The 23,643-nt window shown below is 38.6% G+C and overlaps 1 protein-coding gene and 1 pseudogene across 2 annotated transcripts; one reads left to right on the top strand and one right to left on the bottom strand.

The window, feature by feature from the left end:
• The first annotated feature begins 1,581 nt into the window (after window positions 1-1,581).
• On the top strand, window positions 1,582-18,416 carry LOC309876162 (centrosomal P4.1-associated protein-like; annotated as a pseudogene). Its single transcript has 5 exons — window positions 1,582-1,740; window positions 16,010-16,129; window positions 16,854-16,938; window positions 17,309-17,429; window positions 18,229-18,416. The product of its transcript is annotated as a centrosomal P4.1-associated protein-like (transcript).
• A 3,194-nt stretch (window positions 18,417-21,610) lies between these two features.
• On the bottom strand, window positions 21,611-23,269 carry TTLL2 (tubulin tyrosine ligase like 2; the record flags this gene model as incomplete). The annotated part of the gene is made up of 1 exon (XM_082755675.1): window positions 21,611-23,269. The coding sequence occupies one exon, from the start codon at window positions 23,267-23,269 to the stop codon at window positions 21,611-21,613; it is 1,659 nt and encodes a 552-aa protein (XP_082611801.1).
• Window positions 23,270-23,643: the final 374 nt, after the last annotated feature.

Genomic DNA, 23,643 nt, shown 5'->3' with positions numbered 1-23,643 from the left:
CTCCAAAGAAGCATTTTGTGTGTGCCCCAGGTGTTTTCAGTTAATAGATTCCTTAAAGCCAGGGGCTGCTTTCTAGTCTGTAGGCACAGAAGCATGCTATAACACCTCCATATGGCTAACCTGTCTTACCCTGCAGACCAGGGAGCTGTGTGTGTCCAAGCCACTGGCCAGACATGACCCCTGGCCTGCACTGACCTCCAAATCTTGCCCATGCAGTGCAGGTTGGTGTATCCCAAGACTCAATGTCATGCTAGCAGTATGGCACTGTGAATGACTGTACTCCTGGGTTCAAGTTCTAGCTCTGATTAGTTTATTTGTACAGGTGCAACTCTCATGGCAAGAGGTTGACATCAGCCGAGATTTTGGCGATACTAGCTTGCTGGCTTTTATTTTTCAGAAACTTAAGAGAGTATTGTTCAGTCTTCAGTGGAATGTATTATATACAGGTTGTGCATCTTGCTTTTGTTCTAGCACATTGTATTTCAGGGCAACTGGTCTGGATTTAGAGCAGTGGCTACACATAATCACAGCAAATATATATATTTGTTAATTTAATCAGATTCATGTGAGAAGAACTAATACTTCCATTGAATATTGCTGAAATATTTTTAGGATGCATTTAATATTAATAGAATATTAATAGAATATTAAATAGGCTTATAGAACACAACCAAAAATAGAAATTAAGTAATGAATTGTAAAGAGCAGCAGGATATGGGGAGGTTATTTTTATCTTACTGCTGTTGTGAGCTTTCATATTTTGCTGTTGAAGTGCTGAACTCCATTACAGAGGGAAAAACTTGAGGTCATGGCTGCCTCCTATAGCTCCTGTTGCCTTTCAAGTGATGGCCAGATGGTGACTGTAGGTCATGAAATGAACTGAAGCAAGAAACTATCAAATAATATGTCATTAGTTCAAAAATGAACTAAACAGCTGGATCATGGTCATATAAGTATGCTCTGTTTGGGGCTACATAAAGATTTATGTAGCTCTTTAACTTTTACTGACTTCTTAAGTGCACTTCATACATTAGGTGTGAAGAAAAACGCCTGGGTGCTGACCTCTCACATTTAACTCTTGTAGTTCACTTACCTGTAAATATAGTACTTATCCCCCCCCCCATGGCTGTTCTCATTTGTGGGAATGCCTGGGCTGCTGGAAGTACAGCGCAGTGCCCAGCCTTGCATGATGGAGCGCTTCATAGGTACAGTGCCAGGGAACAGTCTGTGCCTTCTGTAGGTCAGGCTTAATTTAGCTTTTCCTGTACACAGAAAATGTGTTTGAAAGCCTTTAAGTTCACAGTAATTGAGTTGTAAGAAAATTTCCATTATAATTTCTTCTGTCTGTGCAATAGAAACTTGCAGCTGGATGTATACATGAGTGCTCCAAGTGATGAAGGACCTGAGTTTTGTGAAGTGCTCATTCATAATATAATATTGCCACTCTCAGCAATATGGGTTTATTTGTGTCATGCCTAAGCCCTCCAAAGTTCATGCCCAAAGAAAGAGCATCTAGAGACAGTCCTTTATTACCGTCTTTATGACAGCTTCATACTCTGTTTACCCTCTGACAGAACACGAATGGACCAGCTGAAGACTGTTGGGAGCCAGGACCTGACTCACCCTTTGGAATACAATAAGAAGCAAGTTCACACACTGCAGAAGGAAAAAGTTATGCATAGCAAATTCAAAGGAACAGCTAGAGTCACTGGAGAAAGCATGAAATCAGAAGAAATACAAGTAAGCTGCCTTCTATGGAATAAAGATGCTGTTCTGTTCAATGAATGTCTTTATGTGCAGGCATCTTATGGTAATACCTGAATCCTTCCATTTATCACAGGTGGATGATTATTCATGCTACTTCTGGAAGATGGCTGTGTGTACAGTAAAGATATTTTTGTGATAATAGGACATTGCTTTGGTTTGTGTTTTAAATGTACATCCTGTTGTCTTTATATAAGAGAAAAAAATGTGTTGAAGTGCACAATCTATTTTGTGAAGAGGAGAAGAACGAGGTCCCTCTATTCCTTTCACTTCTTTACACTGGCTTTTCCAGCTCTGAGTTGACTCTTAAAATTTTTCTGTTTTCTGCCATAGCGTGCTTTACATCTTTTTGATATCAAATGCCATAGTGGTGGTGGCAATTACTCTCCATTCTCACCCCAAGCTGGATTTTTTCATTAAAAAATATATTTGATATATATATTTTTATATCTGTATTTTATATATATATATATATATATATAAATCCCGACCTTTGGTTTTGAGGTTCTTTGATACCTCATAGGGTATCTAACAATCTAATCTATGTAATCACGTACCTGATTCATTTATCGTAGTTCCTTCTAAATTCCCTTAGGAGAATTCCATCTGCTTCAATCCTTTATTTCATCTTCCTAAGTGAAAAGTAACCTCTGAATATCTGTGGCTATTGGCCCTAGCAAAAACAGCTATATGTAGTACGACTTTAAGTCATTTTCTAGAAGAATCACTGATAAAGAGAAGAAAAAGATGGTGAGCCCTGTGAGACAGTGATTAAGGGGGTGGAGGCCTCTAAAAGCAATAGAAGACTCCTTATAGAATAAAGCAGTAGGCAATGATCATGCTCAGAAATGTCTGGAACAATATTCTGCTGCAAAAAGATATCTAAACCAAAATGAAGGATATCTAAACAATCTGATGCACTTGACAGGAAAAAAAAAAAAGTGATTTTCTTGACCAGGAAAGTTTCTAAACATCAAGAAATCCACCCCAAAATGCATCAAATTTCATCACTTCCATGTGTCTGAACTCAGCTGAATATCCCCTGCTGTTTATAAGGACCATTTAACTAATCGTGTGCCCTTGCCATAACATGAAGTTCTGATGAACTGTTATTCTTACCATTAAAACACACTTTATGTCTTTGCATTTTGGGGGGGAATATAGACATTAAATGGTGTTTCTTTGCATCATTAATTTGCATCTCCTGATTTTCCTTCACACAACAAGGACCTCTCACTGTTACTTTTGTAAAAGTTTGTGTTTTTTTCCTAAATATAGGAGTTCACAATTTTTTAAGATTTTTTTTTTTTCAAATGTGTTGTTTTTGTATTGTAAACCTTTAAACAGAACAGCAGACTTCATGGTTCCTTCTGCATGTGTAATGTGGGAATGCTTAGTCCCGAGCAGGCAATGACATGATACACTTTTTTTCTTCTGGTAGATATTAAAGCAGCAGATTTTGGGACTGCAGGAGGAGTTCAGGAGAAATGAGACCTGCTGGCGCGCTGCCTATGGCAAGCTAAGAGACCAGGTTGAGAGGCAGACTAGACAGAACATGGCTTTGAGATGAGCACAGTTTCAGAACATCAGAGGCTGAAAGCAGAAACAAAATGAGGAGCTGTGAATCTCATGGACAGAAAATCGGAAAGTCTCTGGTACTGGAAGACACTATGTGTTTAAACTGTCTGAATAATTTAGGTATAACTTTTCTTTTGGCCAGGTATGCATGAATACTGTGACTTCATTCCTGCCGTGCTTAGCCTGAAGGGGGAGAAAAATCACGTCTGCATTAAGCCATGTTTAAACACATTATTTGCATGGTCCTCTTCCATTTAGCCTTAGCCATGAGGAGGGTACCTCTACAAGGCAATTCCAGCAGCCTGTCTGACACTTACATAAGGGCATTAGTTACCTAGATTCCCTCCCTAGTTAGAGGGAACACGTACATTCAGCACCTAACTCAGACAACTAACGTCTCCTAAAATTAATTCTAGTTTTCACGTATGTCACTTATCTTTTTATAAAAACATTTTTTTTTAACCAGATGCAGGCTGGTTTCTAGCAATAAATATGGTGGGAACTTCTAGTAAACCTCATTTCAGTTCTTACTTAGTGCAGTAAACTTTCCGGGAAGTGAACACTGTCAGTGGCCTGCCTCACAAAAGCACAAACTCTGTGCTTTTGATTGGACTCTTGATTGGAAGTTACACTGGGCTGGAGCAGGAAAGACAATCAAGGTAGAAAATGTGACTGGTTAGTGTAAATGTCTGTGCTCATCTCCTGAAATCAAAAATATTTAATCATAGTTTAACAGATTCTGTTGTCCTTTCTTGTTAATATCTCATTTGTTTGATATACTTGTAGGGTTACTTGTTACCTTACTATGTACCTACATAACTTCATTTCAGGGATTTAAAAGAAGAGAGAACAATACCATTACCCCCCTTCCTACACAGGAGACAGCAAGTCCTGGGGAAATTAAAAGGTTCAAACTAGAATCCAGGTTTGAGTGGACCATTTCATTTCCCTGTTGTATTCAAGGGAGACAAAATATGTGCCTTTAAAGAGGGATTAAGTTCATCCTACGTGAGTTGAGGTGACTGGAACAGATACTTATCTTCTAAATAGTGCAGTGGTAAGATGAAACCTACTTTTCCACAGAAAGCCTGCATCTAGGAGAAAATCAAATTTAGCCCTTTTAATCCTAGGTGTTTCCCTAATTTGCAAATCTTATTTCTAGTAATGTATCTTTAAAAGATGTTAGACACAGCAATTAATCTGTCCCTTGCTTTATGGAGTGAAGACATTTTGGTCTCTATTTTTATTTGATTTTAATATACTCATTAATGAGATTTTTCACCTAACACTATTAAGTTCCTTTAAAAATGCCATTTCAAGTCATGTTTCACTTTATTTTTAATTTTCTCAATCATGCATGTTAGTATGACTCATCTTTTTTATAGTTTTTGAGAGTCAGAAAAAAAAATCAGTTGTGCAGAATGAAAAGATTTAAAAATTGAAATAAAAGTAAGGGTAAGAAAAAGATAATTCACTTCTGTTGCAAGCCATATTTCTATATCATTTCTGCTTTGGAGTATTTGATATTGTAGAACTACTGCTCAAACCTCTGAAGATTTTTATTTTATGAGAACAATATTAGGATGCTGTACATAAAGATGCTAGGATGCTATATATAAAGATTGTTGTATCCAATGTGGGGGATTTTCAGTCCTTAGCAGAATGAGATGTGGAATTTCATTGATTGTGCTTAAATATGTAGGGCTTAGCTATCAATCCTGAGCCATGCTGGTCCTGGCATTTTCATACTGAGAGACTAACACTCTGCATTAGTAAGTTACCTACTGCTCAAGGATAGCTGAGTAATGGCTACTATTGAACATAGATTACATCATTTTTATTAATTAAAACAGAAAACCTGTTGGTTTGAGAGTTATTTGATTGTACTAGCTGTGACTTGAACTTATAACTATATATGTATAACAAATTCTCTGTTAGGTTGCAGAAGCTATTCTGTGGGAGACAGCACCTTTGTCCAAACAAGAACAAAAATCATGGAGAGATAAACACAAGAGCCCCATCACCTCACGTGTGGGGACAAAGGTAGCTTTGCAGAAACACTTGTTCAGAGATGTGAATAGCGAAGTATTTCTACTGCCAGTAGGCATATTTCCAGAGCTTCAAGTATTTATTTAAGGCAATGTTCTTTGGAATTGAAATTTGAAATTGTCTGTATATGCATGTTTGGGTTTTCTTGCAATGGTCTTGTGCTGTGATTCAGCATGATTTTGCTTATGGTTTTGCAGTAGCAAAGCAGCAAGACGCAAATCTTGTTTTTCCTTTTCCAGATCTACTTGAATTGCCTGTTGTTCATGGATATGCTTTGAATTCATTGTACCTGCTACTTCAGAGATTGCTTTTACAGAGAACTGCCATACCTTGCCTCGACAAAGCATAACTCCAGTATTTTGCCAGTTAAGTCCTTGACAATGAGGACCAGTGGCATTCTGCCTGATAAAATCAGTGGGAAAATCACTTAGATTTTTCAAGCTGTGACAAGTTAACTCAGTATGTGAAGTGAAATGTTTGTTTTGTGGCTGATATTTATGAGTACTCTTCCATAGACAGCTTGCAACATTGCTTAACACATCACAATGTTTAGAGTATACAGATACCTACATATCATGTTTTTCTTTTTCTTGGTTTCATATTTCATGCATTTCATTATGGACATCTTGATTATTACAAGTCTTTCTTTTGTTAAAATTCAGCTGAAATCTGTGCTTTGTTCAAGTGAACACTTTCTCTGACTTCCCTCATATTTATTGGAAACTAATCTTCTGCTTCCATTGGATAGAGCAAAAATTAGCTCAGATTAGCTGATGCACTGCTCTCTCTACCTATTTATGGACAGAAATGAAATTTAAAATGTCAGGTGAGAAAGGAGGCAAATATTCCACTCTAGTGATAATGACAGTGTGTGGCTTGAAAGTCACCAGATAGTGACTTTAGTGAATCCTGTGTGGTGCCAGACATCAAAAGATTCATGAATCATGAGAAGACTTCTGAACTGAGTATGCTTAAGTGGGCAGAATCAGTTGTGTGACATAGTAACTTCAAATATGACACAGACATTGTGTCTGCATTTAAGGCTGGCCCTATTTCTAAATAATATATGCTACTTATAAGTCACAAGTTGGAGAGTTTAACTGTAGGAAAATGTTTTATTTTTTTTTCTGTACTGATGTTGGATCTTCCCCAGTCTCTTCTACAGCCAGGATCTCTCCATTGCCTAGTACTGCAGTGGGCACTTATAAACCAGCCAAGTGCTGTAGGATAGACTATCTGCAGTTATGGTGGGCAGTAAAGTCAAAAAGCTTTGGTAGCTTTCCCTAGAAGCTTTCAAAGTATGAAAGCATATTTTAACTGAACATCTCAAGTGCTCTTGCAAAATGAGTTAAATTCTGAAATGTTTATTTTATACAGGGATTCACTGTGGTCTATTGAGTTTGTTTCTCTCCTGTTTGTTTCTTTCCTTTTTGCACACTCAGCCATGTGCAAAAAGAAAATGGGGCTTCAAATGGGGAGAATGGGGAAGCTGACGACAGCAGACTCCTAGGCTTGTCATTATCTGAGCTTTCACCATCCAGCTAACATTGGATCCTATCCAACTGGAATCCAGCACGAGCATGAGCTAGACTGGTGGGCATACTGCCCAGACTTCCTGAGTGAGCTCTGAAATTTCTGACAGACACATGTTCTTTTTCTGATCTGATGGCAGAAGACCTTGCAGTGAACTATGTGAATGAAGAATTGAAGGCTCAGGGAAATGGATGGAGTATTAAACGGAAGCCCCAAATCTGTGGCATAGTGATAGATCTGAATATGGTGACTGCTGTCTTTTTAGCAGATGGATGTTTTCAGTGAGAGATCCTGTGAATTTGGACAGCTCTAAATTTTGGATATAGTTGAAACAAACACGCTGTTTTTCCTGTGTAGAATTGAGATACTGTGCTTAGGAGAAAATCAAAATAGATGGAATCACCCTGACTAACCGAAGTAGAGATATATGCCACAGATGTGTGGCAAGCTTCGTAAGACATTTAAGGAGAGGCTAGCTAGGGATGGTGAGTTTCCTCAGCTGTAACCGAAAAGGCTAAACAACACTTAACATCTGATGTATTTCTGTCAAAGCTAATAGAATTTAAGGATATGTAAAAAATCGTTTGGGGAGCAAGTCTGAATAATGATTGGTACAGGTTAAAGAACCAGATTTTGGCATGATATTATGGGGAAAAAAAAAAAAAAAAAACAACACACATATCTGAGAGAGAAGTATGCCACTTGCTCTACATCTCAGAAAAGGTATATTCTGTTTGCCTATAATTCTTTTACTAATAGTGACTCCCATTTGTACTGTTATGTGATCTAATTGGTGAAGAAATGGCCACTTCAAGCCAAACTTCAGTGAGACAAGAAAAATATCCATTTTAACTGTATGTCATTAATGATTCTTTCAGAATGAGGCTTGAGTGATGTACAGGTTGGCTAAAGTGGTTAACACTTGGAATTCTCTCTGAATTTCTAAATGCATCACATTAAAAACTTGGCAGAAACAAGTTGCCAGTTTCCTGCCAGACATGCAGCTATAGGTGAATCCTAGTGACTTCTAGGAGAAAGCAGTTATTCATTAACTGCTGAGGGGAGAGTTGTACTGAAAGGCATACCAATATCGCTTTTTAGAGGTCCTGTTGGAAAATTTTCAATTAAGGCCTAATGTGCTTACTTCCAATCCTACTAGATGAACTTGCTGTCTAATTTTGCCATGGATTTAGATTACCTTTGAACATGTTATTTCCTTCTCTATGAATATTCTTCCTGAGAACTGACTAATTATGAAGCAGGGAAGTATGACTTCTGAGAACATGTAGACAGTCTTTTGTGGCTTTTGAGTTTTCATTGCTTTATTCATGAGGATTTGTTGTTTTCTCACAGTTTTTTGATCTGTTAGTCAAGGTCTAGGAGTGAAAATTCCACATGACACAAATCACGATATTTGGAGGTTATACAAGATAATTCTTTATGAGATTTGACAGTGAGAGAGTTCTGAGACAATTTGGTTTGTATCACAATGATTAAGAATTCAATGTATTAACAACATCTTGAGGGAAAAACTCATTAGAAAATTTAAAGGATTACTGTTGTGCATGGGGATCCAAGAAAACATACTTTTAAAGTTTGTCTTGTGTACAATGACCATGAGTAACAGCATCTCCTGCTCTCTGCTGCCTTCCTGACAGCATAGATGTATAGGACTAGAACAAACCTCAGGAGATCACCTGGTCCTTCCTTTTGCTGACAGAAGGATCAGTGTCACTGACAGTTATTTAATCTGTGTTTCACCAGCTCCCATGAGAATAATCCAAAATGAGCTGGCATCTTCTGCTGTTTAGCTGTTCTTCAAGTTAGAAAATTCATAACTAAACTCCCATTTCCATTGCTGTCACAGCTGATTAATTTTTATTCTGTTTTCAATAGGAATATGAAACAACTGATGTATTTTGTGCATGCTGGAGGGCTGTTTCCTTCCTCAGTCTCTGCAATCTGTTTGTATCATTTACTGGTGATCCATGTATTTAAAAAGAAAAATGGCATTACTTATTTAGATAATTTGATGATTTTGTTTATAAAAAGTGGTGGAGTTGAGATACTCTTTACCAAGAAACTGATCACAACTACTTGTGTCTCTTAAAGTGTAAAGCTGAATTGCAGTGGTTGCTTGAGTTGTGGTAATTGTTATGATTTATGAAATGTTCTCTGAGATTGATATCCAGCTTTATGAAAAAGACCACAGGTAACTCACTAAGCCTGTCCTGATTCCTCTGATGTTATTGCTTTAAAAATCGGTATGCTAGTGTACACCTTAAAAATCTACAGTCTATGCTTTGCATAAAAAAAAAAATGAAATCAACAGTTTTTACAATGGTATACATAGCGATGTGGAGTACTCTTACTAACACTGTTCTGAATGGAAACTCCCTCTACACAACTGGTTGTTGTTTAGACACCTAGTGAACAAAACTCACCATGTTCATGGAAATACCTATTCCTTCTCTCTAGCTTCATCTCACTGCTTCACTTCTGCAGTCCAATAGTTAATCCTACTTCATGAGCTCATTAGTTCTGTAAGCTTAAAAACAATGAGCAAATGCTGTTTGTATAATATTTTTAAGCCAGAGTCTTCATCCCTTGGCTAAGGGACATCATCCATTGCATTGCACCAGTAAATGTTGAGTTCTGAACAAAGAACACCTTTAAGTAGCTCATGAGGCTTTGTATTCTAAAATAGACTTCCTAGGCAACTCTATGTTAAAATCTTGCCATAAAGTATTTTCTATTTACCGCTCTTATAAAGATAGCGTTTTTTTTCAAAGCTCTAATTACTATAGTCTTTCTATAATACACCACAGCAAAGCAGAGGGAAAAACTGTCTGGCTGAAGCTGATGAAAATTTAAACTGCTGTGACCCTGTTGACACTTTCTGATGATGGTGAGATGGCTCAAAACTGATCAGGCAGAAGAAAGCAGCTCTTTTTTTTTTTGCCTGACTCTACTTACTGAACCAGCTCAGTCCTACTCTTTGGTTCCTGGTGCAGTACAAGGGAGGGGCTGGAAATGTGCAGCTGGGGATAGAGGGAGAGGAGTGGGACTCAAGCAATTGGGCTGAGGCTGGCTTGAGCTGCTGTGAAACTGCACCCTTGGGTTTTCAAGTTCTGTTCAATCTGTACACGTTTCAGTCTTAATATTTTTAGCAATAAAATGATGGCTTACAAGATCTTTCCTTCTTGCAGTCTGCAATTTCTGAATTATATCTCTTCATCAAAAATAGCTTTGAAGGTCTTTAGTACTGAAGTCATTTGTCTTGAGCTGAAGGCCCAATCATATTTTGACACTGCCTATTCACTTGTAATTACAATTGTGATTATATCTGGAGAATTCACGCATATTCACAGAATCTGTCTGCAAAAACATCTCCAAATTCAGAATGGAAATCATATTCCTTTAGCAATGAGTTCTATTCATTCCTGTATCTTTTAGCATTGTTGTCTGAAAGAGCTGATCAGTGGCCTATCTCCTGCTCAGTGCCATTTTGTGCTTGGAGGAAAAGCTTTGGCCATTTACAATTCTCCAGCTTTCTGTTGTACAGACAGGTCCTCTTTATTTGTTCTTTCCTTGTAAGTATATCCATTAAATTGTAATGTCATTTATTAATATAAATATGGTGAGATCACCATCCACAACAACAAATTTCCTGGATTTTATTGATCCAATAGAGAAAATTTTGCAGCCTTCATGGAAAAATGGACATAGTGACTGTTTCTGAAGAGGGAATTGTCTCTCTGCAGCTTTGCTAGTGCCACATCCCTTGAACAATCATTCATGGAGTTGGGCAAATTAAGCTGATGGCAAATGTATTTTTTCCATGGACTACTTAACACTGACCTTCCCAAGCAGACACTGTCCAATGTGTGAGACATTTCAAATTGAGAGGCCAGATCTTATCTTGAGGTCTCTTCCAACCTAGAAATTCTGTGATTCTGTGATTCCGTGATTCTGTGATAGGTTAAGTCATTGATTTAGATAACTACATGTATTTGATCAGTGTTTGCTTCTTCCCTCATATACATTCTAAACCTCATGCTGCTCCACATTTCTCTGAATGTTTTTTGTGTTTCTGACCATCACTTGCCCACTGCTTTAGTTATTCAGTGGCTCAGTATTTCAGAGATTCTTCTACTATCTGTTCTGATAGGCATACACAACTTCCCTTGCCATTCCTGGGACTGCTTTCACAATGTGAACATTGTGATCATACTGTCTCTACTGGCAGGAATCTCTGTGTTAGGTGCAGGACTTTCAAAGGTCTGACTTGAGAGTGCAACCTCAGTTTTCCTGTTATGCCAACATAATGCTTACTTTGCAGGTCTTGGCTCCTGGCAGTTGTTCTGTCAATCCAATATCTCTTATCCTGGTCATGCCAGGAATATTTTGTTTCCTCTGTGATCTGATTTAATGTCTCTGAGAAAAATTGGGAAGTGATGTTGTGTATTTGTGATCTTCCTGGCCAACTGTCTGCTATCACATGTTTGAAACTCTTGACTTCTCTTTTCCCTTCAGTGGCTTACATCTGTCTTAGGGTCCCATGGGGCTTGCATCAGCCTTGATTGATGGGGAAATATGAGAGCAAGATTAAAAAGGGTGGCCATCTGGCAAGTAAAAATGAACTCTCACGCAATTTACCGGATCAGCTCAGTCGTAGTATATCAGGGAAGGATACCCTTGTTTGTGATTGGCAGGGTGTTTGACTGAGGGACAGGAGCCTGAAAGCAGCTGTTGGCTTTGCGATGTGCCAAATGGACTATCATTAACTTGCATCACTGTCCAAGTAGAAAGAACTGTGGGAAGCATGCTAAGAGCCCAAGTAAAGAATTAGGTATAAAACATGCATGTGTATACCCATATACACAAATACACATTTTCCTAAAAGTTTAAAAATTTAATGAGCCACCTGCTGTAGAAGGATTTTAATGCTATGTTTGTATGAACTTAATGCAAATGTATTTAAATCTTTTAGGCAATAAAAAGCTCTGTGCAAAAGGCTGATCCTTTGAGATTTGTAATAAAGGAACATCAAGAAAAGAAACTATCTAACTCCTCCCTTGGCATAAGCATAACACCAACTGGCAGGAAAACACCTCACCAGGGAAGAATGACACAGAATCACAGAATTTCTAGGTTGGAAGAGACCTCAAGATCATCGAGTCCAACCTCTGACCTAACGCTAACAGTCCCCACTAAACCCACTAAACGACACCTTTTGCATCAGAAAAAAAAAGTCAGTGGCAAGGTCTATTTAGGCAGCCTCTATTTTCTGTTCACAGTATTGTTCAGAAGGTGGATTGGGATCATATTTCTCGCAAAGCTGCTGCCTAGTCTTCTTGCCCTGGTATTGCACCGGTTTTGCCAGAAATAATCTTATGGATTGCTCATACATTGAATTATTTGCACACCTTCGGGCCAGAGTGTGGGTGAACAATTTGAAACCTGTCCCCCTTGCCCTCAGAACATGTTCATGGCACCAGGCCTCAGGGCACTGTAGGACAGGGTGGCTCCTGGGGCCTAGGGGCTGGGAGCAGCAGGGGCTCCCCATGGAGCCTGGCAGGGCAGGGCCCCAGCTGCCTGGGCCCATCCCACTACCTGAGCCAGGGAGCAGGGCTGGCTGGGGATAGGAGTCCGGGTCAGGCCAGAATCCCAAGTGCAGAAGTCCATAGTGATGAGGCAGGTCATGCTAGGAAGTCAGTCTGCTGGTCAGGGTAGGGGTTTGCAATGATGATGTGCATGGCCAGACACAGGCATGCCTGTGATATGGTGTGCTGTGTTGTGACATGGCAACTCAACGAGCACTAAGAACAAGAGACACAGCTAAAATGTGGCTCCTAAGAGGAGGAGGGAGGGAGCCCTGTATGGGGCCTCTTCCAGCTCTTTCACCTAGGCCATAGGTTCACAGAAGCCTGAACCAAGACCAAACATGGGTATTGTATTGGTGATCTGGTTTATGCACAAACAGCTAAACTGCTAAAAAGGAGGAGCGCTCTCCGTCTGTGTCACTGATGGCTCCCAAACACAACCATGTTACTTCAGGTTGTATATCCTCCCTCTCCTACAGGGAGGAGAATGGATAATAGGCAATCACCTGGAGCTGGTTCATGTCTGAGTATCTTTAAGGGGCCTAGCTCATCTTCTTATGTCAAAGGTAAGATCTGTGGGAACTTCCTGTCTGCTTACAGTCATCTGCAAATGACTTGATCCCCAACCCTTGGCTAGTAGGCAATATGTTGTCACTAAAATTGTCCTGTGACACATAGAAGTAAAAAAAAACAAGCAATACGTTGCAAGAATCTGAGAACTAGCATATTTCAAAAACAAACAAACAAGAAGCCTTCTGTGGTAGGTGTGGAAACATGATTGGCAATTTTCTTATCCCTTATCCCTTTTACTTTGCTTTTTCTATAGGAAAACCTTTGTCCATTTCAGGTAGCTCATAAGACATGCCCCTCTCAACTAAGCACAGCAATAACACTTGCAGCTTTGCACTCTGCAGTAACAGTGAAGAAACAAAGGTATAACCCTAAGAAACTGTATACAATTTATTGTCTGTGATCTCAGTTTTCATATTCTGCATGCTAACTCTGATTTAGCTGGCTACAGTACTCTCCTGGCTTTATTTTCTTGCCTCTACCCATGATGAGCAGAGTCTTTAAAATATTGCAATGACTTACAAATAACATAGTAGATTTCTTTATCAAGATATTTCTGCAAGAACACTTGACACTAATAGATTTATGTTGCTAGTTAACATTTTAATTTGGCTCAGGAAGAAGAGACAATCTTAAAAAGACAGAAGAAATGTTAAAATCTCAGAATAAATTGGCTTTTGTGACCACACAGAGAAAAAGTGGTATAACTGCTTATGACAACAAGGTACCTACAAGCAATTCTGCTTTTCTGGATGATGAAGCAAAGGTTTGAGCAACTAACATTTCTAGCTCTTATATGATCAGCAACTGTCATCTTTCCGTTAGCATTGCTAAGAACCATGTAATTTGTTTAGGAAGAGTGGATCTAACTAATACACAGACCTTTCTTTGCAAATCAGTAACTCAGTATTAAAAGAGAATTCTGTTCTTTGCTCAATTGTTCATTCTCTACACTTCCTATAGTGCAGTTTCCCCAGAATACACTCTTATTTCCTGATTTTTCATCTTTCTGTATGCTATCTTTTGCTTTTCTAACTGAAGTTAATTGGAGCTAATGTGCAGCACTTCTAGTTATGACTAAAAGCTGTTATGACTATGAAAACATCACAGATATTGCCTCCAAAATCAATATTATCTAGAAGGTCAATGTTACATCAAGAAAGAAGAAAAAGTGAGGAAGAGGTGAAGGAAAAAATAGAGTATTGTGAGGGAAAGGTGAGATAAATTACGGTGCTTGGAGAGCTGCAATCAATAGGAATCACAGCTTCAAATAGCTGCAGAGAATTAAGTCTCAAATGAGGAGTCCTTTCTTGAAAGTAGAGCTCAAGTGTAAAGTTCACATTGCAAATGGCAGAAAATACATAAAGCTGACAGGCTGGAAACAAGTAACCAAATTCTCTTCTTATCTACCACCTTGATTTGTTCTGTGACTTTCACTGAGGCCTTTTTGTTTCAGCTGCCTCCTTGAAAATGTGCTAGTGGGGTAGTGATGGTGTTTAGTAATTCAAGATTTAAGGCCATTCCTTTCTTTCCTTGAAAGTGAATCTTATGTCAGTGAGCTGTGCCAGCTGGACACTACTTGTAGGAGAAGTCTTTTGTTACACACAGCTGGCCACACCTGGAGTAGCTCTAGTGCTGAGATGGGCTCTGTGAAAGCTTCTACCAATCACAGTTTCTTCTCAGAGAAGAAGAAAACACAGTATCAGTTGTTTAGATCCTTGAAAGAAAAATAATTATGAAAAGTTCATTCTGACTTTTTTACCACTGGATTTTATTCTTAAAACTGATGGGTGGACTAGATTTGTGCAACTAGAGAGAAGTCAAAATGGGAACTAAAGCATTCACTCTAATTTAAACTAAGTGGAATTTCTTGTAGCATTGCCTTTTGTTGCAAGTATCTATAAGAACATCTTTCTACTGCTCACTAACAATAAATAATTTAAATAAAGTTTAAATAAAATTATTTCTAAAAACCTAAAATCTTGCCCTCAGTAGTCATTACAATGCCTGCTTGGGGTAATACTGCATTTCTCTTGACCCAAGGATATTTATTCCTTTTTGTTTTACGGGGAGGTATTTTCTTTATGTGAAAAGTCGATGATAACATTGGAACCATACAGCAAAGCTATAATGCACCTTCTGGTTGTCTTCTTTTTGAAATTCAGCAAATGAACTAAACTGTGAAATTTGACATATGCTGAATAGAAATAGCTACTGTAGTCATTCCAAGAAATCTGATTAACTAGAGGCCATGCTAGGTAGGCCTCTTTGACCAACATATTTGTTTGTAGAACACCATACTGATGACATTGCTGCCACCCATTGACAAGTCTTGATCAATTTTGTAGGAGATCTCTGCATGCAGTCACATTTAACTCTAGTACTGGTTGTCAGTACTGGTTGTCTGTACGGGCTTGTGTTACTTGGAATAAAATGGTTGTTAATGTATGTCAGCTGTCTGTATTCATACAGCAAGTTCAATCATTTTGGTTCACACAATTCAGAACCTGTGTCTCCTGGGTGACTCATGTGGGATGTGTACTAGCGTATGTGAAATTGGTAGAGACAGTAAGTAACTGAGGTGAGGTGAGGAGCAACTTACATGGCTCCACTATTGCCACGTGGCTGTATGCCTTGTATTGCTTAACAGAAATGAAGGTGATGAGTTGGGGATTTGATCCAAGTGATTGAAATTAGATCCTTTTGTAAAAATATAATGTCTGACTTTGGATTTCTTTTACGCATAAATGAGGCAAAAAATGTACCTGTGCTGTAGAGAGAGCTTCTGAAATATAAAGGCATAGAGTGGGTTCACTGAGTTACTTCAAGCTCCAATTTCATTGGAAGGCAGGGCGGTGTTACCCATTCCCTTTGGCTTCGTTTACATTAGATGCTCTCTGTTTTTGAAGGTAGAAGAGGGGCTCACTTTCCGCAATGGTACTAAAAAAGAGATCAGTGCTGATAAAAGGATGACCATTATTAGTTTTTTCAACTGAGATGTAAATAAGATCATGCCAGATCAGAGAGTGGTGAGTAGCATTTGTTTTTCTTTAAGGAAAAATAAGTGATTAAGTGCCTTTTTTCAAACAAGTTTGTATCATTTATCTTGATATATCATTTCTGGGAGAAATTGGTGAGGAGGGTATTTGGGTTCATAGCCCTGAGCAAAAAGGCTGCTCCACCTACAAGGCCAAGAATGGAAAGAGGTAAAGAATGGAAAGAGGTGGAGGTAACAGTCATAAAGGGACAATAGGGGAGTTGGCCAAGCAGATCAAAGGAAACTGAAAGAAGGCAAAGTGCAGGGGCAGCCTTCTGAAGAAAGGACTGTTTTTCATACACAGGGGCACAGGGGGTTCTTCACTCTTGGCATTATGTAAATATAAATAGCTAATAAGTGTGAGATAGAGTGGATATGAGTAAGGCCTTGGCAGGAATGTGAATATTTTAAATTAATAGTGTGTGGAAAGGAGTTAGAGCTCCCATCCATGGGGAGGTGGGAGGATCACTCGCATGTATGCACTGTCTTGCTCTGTGCTACAGAAGAAAGTAGCAATATCTAGACAGACACAAAAGGAGGGGGGAGAATAAGAGGAAAGAATTGAAAAGCAAAGAGCTATTTATATGTATGGTAGATATGGAAAATAACCTTGAAATGACTTTTTCAAGTTGGCTTATTTATAAGCACATTGTTATGGTTGAATCTGCTTATGCAAATATTGTGAGCGCGCTGCAAACAGTTTGCAATTCTTCCAGATTTATTATTATGCAGATGCACAGGCAACTCACACTGCTTATCCAGGTGGCCTGGAGATGCTGCAGTTCCCTAATAATCAGATAGGTATGCAAAAGCTCATAAATGTGAACTATATGTACAGGAAGATTTTTATTATGAAAGTGGTGTATGAGTCCAACTCCAGAAGATTGTTGTTTGTTTGTTTGTTTTCTTAATTTGCTTTGCCTTTGCATTTGGCTTTCAATATGGTCCATCACTTTACTCTCTCTTTCCTCCGACAAAGAAAGATAATAATAAAGTGTAAATGCATCTCTTCTATTTTTTACTATCTGATTATTTGATTTTTAAATTTCTTTAGCAGTATCATTTCTAAATATCTAAATACATTCCAATGTCTAAAGAAAATTGGATCTAGTTCTGTGTAAAGCATTTTGAAAGAATTCTAAACAGATTTTTTACATCTTGTTTTCAACAGAAAAACATTATCCCGATGGCACACAAGAAATCATTTTCCCAGATCACACAGTGAAATGCCTCTATAGTGATGGATCTGAGGAAACTTATTTCCCACATAGGACAGTACTAAAAGTAGAAAAGTAAGTCTCCTGTTAAAAACAAGAACTATGCACTGGGCATGGGTTCAATGATACCGACGTAAAACTGGTTAATTCTGCATGACTGGTAAATTCACAGGTGAAAGGAGAAGGGATTTGGAAAATAACAAGGGTTTTGTTACAATGAGGAACTGAAAATTGTTCACTTCCACCTTGAATCACAGGTGACCTTTATCGTTGGCAAAATGACTGAAATATTCCTCATTTAGTTCCATGTAACTTTACATTTAGTCTGTATATCTGGCCAGGGCTGCAGAGTAACTTGCAAGAAAAATGAGAGCCAGTTGTCTGTGTGAACAGTGTAGGTATTGAAGGACTCGGGATGAGGACTCCTAGGCTCTATTCCTAGATTTTTGGCTCACTTTATGTTCATGGGCAAGATATTTCAAATGTTGTCTCTCTATTCCTTGTTGTAAAATAAAGACAAATAACAGTAGGACAGGCTAACACATGCCTCTTCCATGTTTAGTGAACATACTGTTGTAAAAGGGGTTTCCTGTTTGCAAAATGGCTTGAGATCCCTGCATGAAAAATTCATATAAAATGCAGATCCCATCATCCATAGGGTGGATAATACCATTAGGTATTATCCTATGTACAAAAGCACCTTTGTATTGAAATCATATTGTGATACTTGATCTGTAATGATACCCCATGTAAACTCTGAAGTGAATTATAACCTGTGGAAGTTTCCACTTTTATTGTGTCATATTAGACAGCAGCTTAGTAACATAGGTTAATAACAGACAATGCCTTCTGATCAATTTACTATTGCTTTCAGGAATGGAGATAAAAGAGTTGTATTCAGTAATGGCCAGAAGGAGATTCACACTGCAGTTCAAGAGGAGGGAGTACCCAGGTGGAACTGTAAAGACCGTGTACTGCAATGGCAGACAGTAAACCAAGTACTCCTCTGGACGGGTTCAAATCAAAGATGAGGAGGGTAATATCATCCTAGATAAGAAGTGATTCCTCCCCTTTAAGGGCTGCATTGTACGTAAGTGATTCAACCCATTTTCTCTGGGGTATTTAATCTTTCTCCTCTAAACGCATATGTCAGTTTATAAGACTCTTTCCTTACACCTCTGTCGCTTTTCTGTTCCTGTTAATTAAGATTAGAACACGTGCAATAGTGAAAACCACTATTTCTATTGAAATAAACTAAGGATAGTACTCCTAATTGTGTTCTATACAAATTATTATCATATGCCACCAATAAAAATATATAAATAGTTTAACAGATGGAGACTAACTTATCTCTGTGTCCTGGGGTTATGGAGGAAGAGGGAGGATTAAAAGGGCCATGACAATGATCAGGGACTAAAGTACCTGCAATATCAGGAGAGACAAGAGAGCTGGGGCTCTCAGACCTAGAGAAGGCTCAGTGGGTCTTATCAATATGTATACATACCTGATGGGACTGAATAAAGATGGAGATCCTCAGCAATTCTGTGATTAAAAGGCTGAATATCAGGTTATTGTGCCTAGATATAAGGCTTGTGAAAATGTGTGGAACCTGTACAGCTGAAATTTACTTCAGTTCAGTGACTGGTGCTTATTTTGGAAATAACCTTACTTGGATGAAATGTCTCCTGAGCGAGATTTGAAAGAAATGCAGTTATGCTGTCTTTCTACAACATTAAAATAAATGCCCATAGTACCTCTCATCAAAGTGTTTATTTCATAATACTGATCACATTTTCCCTTGATTTCCTCTTAGTTACAGAAGTGACATCAAACAGGGATCACAGCATAAGAACCTCTGCTACAAAGCTTCTTTGGAGTAAAACATTCCAGCATGCATCAAACCTTAGCAGGAGCTGTGTGTTAGGCCAAAACCTGAGCAGTTGAGTGAACAGTAACCCCTCTAGATCTCCCTCCCAACCCAAATTGTTGAGTAATGATACGATTCTAATCTAAGAATTCTGCCTAGTACACTTGAAAACAAACTGTAATGTTTATTCCATCCTGGTCATTATTCCAGATGAAACAGATGCTGCTTCTTTCTCCAGAAGTCTTTCCTCAGACCTCCTTTGTGTTGCTTTGTTTTTTAATTAACCTCTCCCACTACTGCCTCTATTCTTCCAGTAGAGTAAAAATATTTCTGGTCAGTGAATCTCTACAGCTTCAAGGCTCTTTGGATTGCATTTAATTCCTAGGGGGATTAATCATTTATCAGATGCTACTTTCAACTGCCTTCCCAGTAGACTGCCTGTCCATCATCTGTCTTGAATTCTTCCAAAGCACTGAAGCATTTCCCCTGTAGAGCTCAGCTCATTACCTGCCCAGTGACTGAGAAGACCAATTATCTCCTCATGCCCTTCAGATTCCTGCAGCAACAAACACACTTTCAAAGCATGCTGGTTTAGCTTCTTCTCATACCTATAGTGCAAAATAATTGCAAGATTATGGAATTGCTCTTTCTTTTCTTCGGTTTTCAGTGGACCAGACTACCAACAAATCACCATTCAAACTACAGATCATCTTTGGAAGAAATAGATTGAATAGAGAAGGCAGTATTGTTAATATTGGTTATAAACATGATGAAGTTTAGGAATTATTATGTTCTAAACATCCATGTAGTTTGATGTCAGCTGGTGTTATAATAAAATTTCAGTTTTTCCTTTGTTCCTTTATAACAAAGGAACAATTTATAAACTTGTGCTTTTTACTACTGCAACGTTCATTTTGTGTTTTGTAAAAGGAAAAATTAAAAAAAAAAATAAAAATCCAAGAGATCATTCTTCTCTGTGTTTCATTAAGAATTTTAGTTAAGTGCTGCTTTATTCTAACTAAAATAAATCTATGTTTTTGTGTTTTGCTTTTTTTTTTTTTTTCTCAATCATCATAAAAACAGTCAATGCGATTAATGTATTCAGGTTTTCAGATTGGTTGGGAAAATAGATGTTTCTAAAGGTCAAGTGCTTTTATTCCCAGGAATTCCTTTTGACAAAAGGTCCCTGTTCTTCAGTTAATATTGCTGACATCCTCTTTGTTTCTACAGTAGTACACAAACTTGCCTTGATATTTGCCTACTGTTGTTTGTTTTACACTTGTGTACTTCACAAAAGCCAGCTTACTATGATTTTTGTTCTGGAAGGTGTATAGTGAGCACACTTCTGTGAACCTTCAGGAAGACAGAATATGGTCGGGAAACCACACTTTTCTCCATAGGCTTTCTGTCATTAGATGAAGCATGCTATTGCCACTATTTAGCCTCAATTTTGAGACAAATTTATAATGTACTGTAGATAACTTCTGAACAGTTACTTCCCTGTCAGACAGCTGGGGGCAGCAAAGGTGTACAATGGAAGCACAGTAATTTGACGATCTCAAACGCTTCAGTTCAGTGTTAGTATTTTTCCATGCTCAGTTGATCAGTTTTATTGCAAGCAAAACAAAGCAAACTAACTGCTGTACCCCTCAAGTGGCTAATTCAGAGTCTGTGAGACAGAGACTTGATCCAGTCTTCTAACCAGGATACTTGCAGTTTATATCCTGCCCTCCATTATCAAATTTCTCTCGTACCTTGGGAAGCCTATTTTTTTCTTACTCATGCAGTCTACAAGGCCTTGTTTATCAAGAGTTTATCTGAAAAAAATACTGGACCAGTATATATATATTTAAACTTACTTTCCATAAGAATTTCTACAGAGTCCTACAGGTCATAAAATGAAAGTTGGTTCATACTGTTGTTTCATACAATGCAAAATTAACCTGTAAAAATGAATGTCAGGAAGCTCACTGGGTTGTTCAAAAATGAGATAGTTTTGTGTCATTCATATCATGTGCACCTTTGTAAACTGAAGGCATGCTGAATGACCCCCCGGTGTAAACTGATCAGATTTTTCAAATCATAAGGCCCTCTTAGTCAAGAAAAGGAAAGAAGCAAAGATCTGTGATATAATAATAAACAAAGACTGGCGTCTCTGAGGATGTTTTGAGAAATGTAATTCTCTGTTTTTATTTGTGGATTACTTTAAAGAATTATTCAGTGCTTTCATTTTCAAAAATAATCTCTGATGGTAATTGCTAAATTACAATTTTTAAATTGTGTATGGTTTTGAGATCTCTCTCTTTCTAAAACAATTTCAGTATATATCTACCTCCTTCAAGTTAAAGATGTTATTTATGGTATGTCTATATAACCTAATGTCATGAAATTAAACAGAAGTTAAATAGCCTACCCCCTTCTTTGTATTCTGCTGTTTTGATAGCAACTGTTTGCTCACTAATTTGTTTATTTCCTTTATGATGCTCTTTACATCTGTCCCATCCCTGGAAGCTTGAAGTGCAGCTTCATTGAAAGGAAAAATAAGGACAAAGTCTCCTACCCGGCGGATAGGCCTCTGGTCTTTATCTGAGAGGAAATAGGGATGTGTGCTTATCTTGCAGTTGTGGAAATCAGATGTAGGTAACCAGTGGTTGAGCTGGGCAGAACTACATGGGGAATGTACAGCTGGGAGTTTGTTTTTATCTTCATTTTTTGCTTGTGAGGATGTTTTTGGCCTGTTCATCTTTTCCCGCAGCTGGGAAGTCAGTGTTTTCCTTGGATGTGCTCTGACAGTTTTCTTGGTCAGGGAAGCCACCTTATGAATTGATCCTCTTGCAGCCTTCAGGGCAGGTTGTACTGGAGAAGCAGAATTAGATATAGCCACTTTCTGGCAAGTGAGTAAGCCAGGAGTCTCCTCTGGAGTGCTTGGACCAGCTGTTCTCCAGGGCACCCGCCTTCTGACAGCTTTTGACCCAGCCATTTCATTCTGCCTGAGAGTGTCAATCTCCTTGTAGTTCAGCAGTTCAACAATATCATGAAGAAGTCTTCTTTTCACAGTGTCATCAATGGAACAGTCTAAGCACAAGGCTGGATTGTAGTTGACTTCTAAAAGCCACGGCTTGAATTTGTCATCAATCAGGATGTCAAAGCCAAAGAGCTCAAAGCAATTGGAAGCCACTGGTAAGGGGGTTACAGCAAGCAAGGTGAGAATCACTATGTTATTGATCTTCTGCCACAGAAGCAGGTCATCAACCCCAAAAATTCGAAGGTAAGAACGAAATTTGCTGAATGTCCACTTGCAGCCACAGCCAATCCCTTCTTTATATTTTTTATACGAAGCCCCGTATTTGTTGATGCTGGTGTTCGTTAGGTGGGCATAGACATTGTCCAGAGAACCAAGGTCAAACTTCTCGGTCGCAAATCTTACCAGTCCTTCTTCGTAAGTGTAAATGGTAAGGGGACAAAAACTGGTGACACACACATAGAGGCGAAGATCCAGTTTATACCCTGAAATGAGTAAGGGGTTGCTAATGTACTTCTGCACAATGACTGTACAGTCATATACCAAGTCTTTAATGTCTTGGAAAATGAGTATGCCCCTTCCACGGGAGAGATCCACAGGCTTGCAAATCCAGTAGCTGGGTCTTCTGCCTACTGACTGTCTCTCCTTGCTGTATTCAGCTATAAATTTGACATAGTCATTGGGCATAATGAATGCCACTGGACTAAATTCATACAGAGCTGATCCATATGCCCCTTTCATACGTTTCAGATGCCTTGCCAAATAGTCTTTTCTGGTGATTCTGACAGCTTCTGGGTAGTGGTTGAGTCTCTGCCACGGTTTGATGCTGTGGTGGTCTGTCATACGAAAAGGTGAGTTCCGCCAGTATAAGTTCCAGTCTGTGTCATCTTGCTCCTTTTGATCAAATTCAGTCCAACCACGTTCCAGTAAAACTTCACGGACTATTGCAGGGGCATTCTCATGGAGACGGAACACAAGAGGCTTCAAGATATCTCGTGTATCATAGTCATCTGCCATCACTTCCATCTTACCAGCTGAAAGAAAACAGAATTGTCAGGAAGGAAACAATGCCACAGATTGTGCTAGCAGTCATCAGCCTCACTGTATTCTTAATGCATGTCACTCTGTGTGTTCTTAAAGCATGTCACCCCTGTGTTTCCATGGTCCACTAATGAGAAGTCACAGAATCACAGCATTTCTAGGTTGGAAGAGACCTCCAGATCATCGAGTCCAACCTCTGACCTAACACTAACAGTCCCCACTAAACCATATCCCTAAGTCAGCTGTGTTTAAGCTGAAACATATATTAGAAGGGCAAAAATTCCAGCTGGTAAGAGAGCACAAAGCACTGACTGCTGAAAAGTTGGATGTCTCCACTCTAGTATTTACTCCTTCTTTGA

Source organism: Aythya marila (genome assembly GCF_965140915.1).
Source record: "Aythya marila genome assembly, chromosome: 3".
NCBI classification, from domain to species: Eukaryota; Metazoa; Chordata; class Aves; order Anseriformes; family Anatidae; genus Aythya; species Aythya marila.
This window is presented reverse-complemented; position numbering and strand designations above follow the sequence as displayed.